We start from the raw sequence: 6,165 nt of genomic DNA, 5'->3' as shown, positions 1-6,165 counted from the left end.
GCGAACACGTTTTGCAGTATTCAGGGCACAAAAGGTCATTTATTCTTCCGATTGTGAAGTGAACATGAGACAAAATTATTTCATTTTAGATTTTTTGATAAGGTAAAATAACTAAAAACCCTTCCGAAAAGGCGTTTTATTTCGTTTACCGAAAGCTTCCAGTAACGTGCCTAGCTTTAAGCTAGGTTAGTTATTTATCATATAATCCTCCCCACAGGTTTGATCACCACTAATTTGTAGATGAGGAAACTGCTCAGAGAGGCTCTCCGTTGCCATGTGAATCCAGGTCTGGTCTCTCACCTCCCTTTTCTGAGACCTTTCTAGACACCATGGTTATCTCTTCAAATATTGCTGCAAGTAAACAGCTGTGTGACCCGAGTATATAGACTTTTGAAGTCTAGGGAACGGGTAGAATAAAATATACGGGTGTGCGTTCGTGGGAGCGCTTCTGCCACGTTTAATCCCAAGGCTAGCCTGAGAATGGAAAACGCTGCTCCTCTAAAACCACAGCGAAAAACAAGGAAATTAACAAGGCAGAATGGCGATGCGAGACTTGACAAAGTTGTTAATAAGGCGAAGGCCCAAAGCGGTACGCCAGGGCCTGCTACTTCATTTATTTCAGCGATTAAACGAGCACGACAGGGGGCTGGCTGGAGGCAGGTAAAAAGCAGGCTCTCGCGTGGCCCGGGCACTTGATATTCCTGGCACTCGGTGTTCGAGATGCTTCCTTACGGTTGTGTGTCTGTGCGGCTCGGTCTCCATATTCCACTCATTTTTACCTCAACATTTTGCGGTATTTTATCACAAAATCCGCCTGGCAAAGCAAAGATCCCGCCCAGTCTCTTTAAACACAGCTCTTTTCTCGGGAGGCAGCAGCCGGGGCTTCACTCCCGGGCCACCAGGGACGTCCTTCTCGCGGGTCGGGCGGAGGCGCTTTCGCGACCGCGGGGCCACGTGGCGAGCCCGGGCGTGGGGGGGCGTGGCCCTTCCACGAGGCGACCCCGGCCGCCGCCCACTCTGCGCGTGCGGGCGTGCGCTGCTGCGGGGCGCGGAAAGGGGTGACCTGGGACTACCCCAGGCGCCCGCAGCACGCTCTGTACACAGACGCGAGGCGCTGTCCTGAGGTGACACCGGCTGCACTGCACAAGCAGCAGGCGCCGCCGATCAACTAGTTCGCACCGAGGATTCCTCTTGGTGCGTGGCCCAGTTTTCCTTAGGACTGGCTCCAACCCCTCCCTGACACCGCCCCCCTCGCCGCCACGCTCCGAGGCCTTCCCCGGGGAAGCCTCGCGTCCCTCCCCCGCGGCTCCGGGCGACGCGCGCGCGATTCCTTGATTCCACAGGCGGTTAGCGCCGCGGGTGGGGGCAGGGCGCGCGGGGAGGGGGCCGTCAGGGGAGGGGGGCCGGGGCCCGGGAGGCGGAGGGGGGCGGGCGTGGGGAGTTCCTCGCTCGCGGACCACACGCTCCGCGGGCCAATCCCGAGCCAGCCTCTAGCAGTGTCGCACGCGGGACACGTCCAAGCGTTTGTTGGCACGGCCGGTGAGGGGGAGGGGGCCGAGGAGGAGGGAGGGGAGTTGAGTGACAGACTTTGCGGGGCAGGCTGGGAATTGTAGTTCCCAGCTTCCGTGGCCATAGCCATTTTGTAGTCGGGGGACTACAACTTCCAGAAGATCAAGGGGACCATTCTAAGGTACCCCGGGAATAGGCGGCTCTCCCCGGGGCCGGGCGTCTTGGGGCACTCGTACCCAGCAGCCCGGCTGCAGGTAGACGCGAGGGCAGTGGCGAGTGCTGGCGCGGGGCGGCCGTGAGGTGAGCGGCAGGCAGGGGAAAGGGGGTGAGGTGGAGCGACGGAGCGTGCCATGCATTGAGCTAGGGAGCCTCTCTCAATTCCACGCCTGGGCTCGGCGTGGGAGCGACGCCCAGGGCTTGCCGGGGAGGGCTTCGTCGAGGCCGCTCGGGTGTCTGGTTGGCCAGGCTACGGGGGTGCCCTGGCCTGGGCCAGGGGCGGTCGGCACCGGGCTAAGCGGGCGCCTGGCGGCCGAGCGGTGGGAGTTTTCGGCTGGTGCCCAGCGGGGAATTATCCGAGGAGCCCTAACTTGTATAAAAGCAGAGTCCATTTAAAGTTGGGCTGGATAGCCTCTCTCTCATTGGTTAGGGGGCTTGGAAAAAAGAGACTCGGCGAGCCCTCGCTGTGGTGCTGCCGCCGCCGCCGCCGCCGCCGCCGCCGCTGGAGTTGACTCTTCTGCTCGCACTGCTGCTGCAGCACAAACGTGACTTCCAACATTTTTTATTTATCTTTCCCTTTTCTTTTCCAAGATGTAACTACGGATCAGACACTAAGGACCTTCACGTTTCGCTGATGTAGTTTTTGGAGGAAAAAGGGGGGGGAGTGAAGGGCGTCGGTTTTTTTTTTGTGTGTGTGTGTATGTGTTTCGGGGGAAATTTTCCATTATGAGTGTTTTACTAAAGTGAATTTTTTTTTGTTTGCTTCGTTCGTCTTTGGCTCTTTTTTTTTTTTTCCTTCCCAATTTCGGATTTATTTCAAGGCGAATCTGGCTTTGGGGGAAGAGGAAGAAAAGTCGGATTACAAGATCAACCACCACCAACAACAATAAAAACCACCAGGATATTTTTTTGCAAATTTCTGACGGCTTTAAATTCATGAAGCAATTGTCCCCTTTTGCAATCAGCATTTGGATCTCAGAATGAGCAAGGAAAGACCCAAGAGGAATATCATTCAGAAGAAATATGTAAGTGCTCCTAACAACACATCCTTTGACTTGCAGTTTTAAGCAATGGCTGTGAATGTCAAGTTTATAGATAATTCTGCAGCTAAAGGGTTTTAAACACAGCGTCCGATAAGGCTGTTTCTTTCTTTTCTGAAAGAGGGCTTTTCAAGCAAAGTGGTGTCTGCCTAGTTTGGCTGAAAAAACAGATTGGTGTAGAGATACCTCAAGTAAATAAATTGACCTCGAATGACACAACCATAATCTAGTTTTAGATGAAAGGCAAGGGATTTTGGTGAAGCTTGAGGTGGCGGGGGCTGCGGTAATGTAACTAAACTGCATTCTCAAGCGGATTTGGCCCCGTATTGCACTTTGCATGCAAATGAGCCTGTGTTATTATTATTAATGTTATTTGGAAAAATCGTGTAACGCGTGTGTGTTGGAAGCCCTTTAAGTTGCAATCGAGGGTCCGATTATGGCGATCTTCTCTTTGCACTGGCACATTAAATTTAATGTCTGTGGTCATTTTGGCTTATCTGGTTTGCAACATAAACCAGTTGGGAATCATGTTACAGCGAATGCATTTGTTGGGTTTGACTTTAATTTAATAATGAGGCTGGTTTTGTTTAAAAAAATTCATGATTTCCAGTTCTAGGGGAAAAGGACACACTATGGCTAATGTTTTTAAGTGTGTATGTGAATGCATATGTAAGTACAAGTCATTTCTCCTTGTTAACTGGGCTTCTGAAATTCGGTGATTATTCAGAGATTTAAATGGTTTGGAATAGTTAAATTTGTGCATAGTACAGCTACGTTTTGATTGGCATGGGGAGTGTTTTTGTTTTGTGTGTGGTGCCTTTTTTTTTTTTAAGTTTGAGGGGAGGGAGGAAAGAGGGGGACCGAGGGATTAACCGAATATGTACTCCAGTGATCTGTGATTAGCTGCATGCTTTCAAGAACTCATTTTTTCAAAAAAGGCCAAATGAACATACCTTAGCGTAAGAGGAAAGTTTTATTTAAGTTGAGTAGACAGATTGGCGTTAATATTTTCCCTTTTTGATCATTGTGGTGTGTGTAATGAGAGATGACCTTCGGGGCACTGGTTTTGTAAAAAATATATTTAATGGAAAAGCTGAATGCTTCTTCAAGAGAGCTGATTCTTATCTAGACACGTCAACTTCAACTGTGAAAGAAATGCAAGGTTAGATTAATCAAGTCCAACTTAGAAAGCTGTTCATAAAGAATTTAAGAATTAAAATACATCCGCATTGCAGAGGGCTGGGTAGAATGCAAAGGACTAGTTTAAACTCCGGCTGTAGAAACTGCACGGAGGCAACCTTGCCTCGGAGCGTGGACGCCTTCCCGGGGCACGTCCGTTTCGGATGCAGCCACAAAGCAAATGGGGTAGAACTTGGACGAGAACCCCACCCCGCCTCCCATTCCGGACCTTCTTGAGGTGGAGAGCAGCGTTGGGTGGGTTTTTTAAATTGCGGAGGGTCAGCGGATCGTGTCGAGTCGGGGCGTCCGGCTGCAAGACCGTGGCTGGCGGCTGCCGCGGGAGGCACGGCACGAGTTAATGCTCCGGGAACAGAGGTGTTAGCGACGTGCTCGAGCTGGCTGCGGAGGGGACGGCGCGCCGGGGTCGCGGCCGGCTGGGCCGGGGCTGGGCCGGCGGGCGCGCGCGCGCGGCCTGTAGGGGGCAGACTCCGGGCTCCGGGCGGGCGCGCGAGGCGGGCACCGGGCTATCCTACCCGGGCCGGCTCGCAGGCAGGCGGGCACCGGGCTACCCGGGCCGGCTCGTAGGCAGGCAGGCAGGCGGGCGGGTGGGTGGGTGGGGCGCGGGGAGGGGAGAGCGCGCGGGGCGGGGGCGTAGGCGTGCCGAGGAGGGGGCGCGCGGCGCACAGCTGCAGCCCGCGCCCCCCACCCTGCGCACGGCCGAGCATGGCGGCGGCCCTGCCGGCTCCCCGCGGCCCTGCCTGCGGGCTCCGACGCACTCTCAAGAGCAACAGGTTAAGCCGGCGAGACGTCAGCGCACCCCCTCCCCGCCCCCGGGTTCTTCCCCCGCCGAGCACTGGCGCCCCAGCCCTCCTTCCCTCCCTCCGCCCCCCGCGGCGCTTGGTTCCCGGACGCTCCCGGCCGCGCTCTGTTGTCATTGTGACGTCACAAAGGGACGGGCCCGGGTGGAACCTTCCCCTCCTCCGTGACGTCAAAAGTCGGGCGGGAGGTTCCAGGCGCGGCGGGGCTGCCGGGGGAGGAGGGTGCGGGGCGGGGGCTGCCGCGGAGCTGGGCTGCGGCGTGGGAGGAGGAAGAGGAGGAAGATACGCTCTGCCTCTGCCTTCCGCTCCGGAGCATCGCGCTTCCTACCAGGTGAGCGCTGAGGAGCCGTTGGTCCCCAAAGGAGTGTTATTGGACCCTGTTCTGATGCCATTTGGGAAGTGGGGTGCTGGGAGGAGGCGCCTCCTTTCTGCAGGAATGTTTTCCTCTGTTCCAGGTCTCCTGATGGTGTTGCATTACTAGCGTGGTACATGCGCCCCACCTCCGGTTCTTATGGAAAGAAATGAAAGTATTCAGGGAAAGGTCTGCTTTGTTGGAGGGACCGCATTGTGGATTTGGCCACTTTGTCACTTGAAGTCGTGTTGGGGATGCTTCGGCAGGATGTGGCCGGATGCCCTTCATGGTGATGTTGCACAGCAGCAACTGTTGCTCTTTCTGGAAGCTTTGCGGTACCATGGTGGGGGACTCTCCTTTGCTGTGCCGGCTCTGTGCCTACTGAGTGTAATTTTTGGGGGGGCTGGACCGAGGAAGACTTGTCATTGAATCGTGTACTGAGGAGAGAACAAGACTCCGTTAAGTCTCAAGGTGGTCTGTGCTTAGTTTTTCGGAGCAAGGTAACCAGAGGCTGGCATTCTGTTTTCTCTTTTGTAAAATGGAAAAATAGCTGCCATTGCCACTTAACTAAGTCATTGAAAAGATCATGTGCACGGAAGATGTAAAGCAGTATGCCTCTTTATATGTAAGATGGCATTATTACTTGAGCTGGTTGAAGGCAGCACGTTTCCCATAATTGGTCTCAAAAGCCAGAGATGCCTGCTGAGTTGCCATTTAGTTTATTACCTTAGCAAAGCAGAGTTGGGGGTGTGATTGTCGATGGTAGGCTTTGGGAGAAATGATTGTTATATTTCATAATAAATGATGTCCTTGAGAAAGTCATAAATTGCAATGTAATCCTGTCTTAATTGTGTTGGGCACGACTCCCACTGCAATACCTTAAATAACTGAAAACATTTGCCTTTGAAAGCCCCAATCCACTTCGACAATAAAAACAGTTGCATGTTTTGCTCTATGGATATTTTCTGCCATTTCCATCATTCCACTGCTTGGTTGTTCCTAGGGAGAATAACAGATACGATATTGGGGCTTCATTACTATTTGATCTTTG

General features: G+C 53.6%; 1 protein-coding gene across 4 annotated transcripts in view; it reads left to right on the top strand.

Annotated features, from left to right (window-relative positions):
* Positions 1–2,229: 2,229 nt before the first annotated feature.
* Positions 2,230–6,165, top strand: part of JARID2 (jumonji and AT-rich interaction domain containing 2) — a 283,238-nt gene continuing 279,302 nt past the window's right edge. The window contains exon 1 of one of the 4 annotated variants that reach the window (XM_032247767.1): positions 2,230–2,750. In XM_032247767.1, coding sequence (XP_032103658.1) covers positions 2,706–2,750 — 45 coding nt within the window. In that variant the 5' untranslated portion in view covers positions 2,230–2,705. Of the gene's footprint in view, positions 2,751–4,680; positions 5,094–6,165 lie in introns of those variants that run through there. The other 3 variants (XM_032247772.1, XM_032247766.1, XM_032247771.1) reach the window with 3 other exon arrangements.

This window comes from Sapajus apella, unplaced genomic scaffold (assembly GCF_009761245.1).
Source record: "Sapajus apella isolate SASKATOON/1434 unplaced genomic scaffold, GSC_monkey_1.0 scaffold63, whole genome shotgun sequence".
NCBI lineage: Eukaryota > Metazoa > Chordata > Mammalia > Primates > Cebidae > Sapajus > Sapajus apella.
Note: the sequence above shows the minus strand (reverse complement) of the source record. Positions and strands in the feature narration are given on the sequence as shown.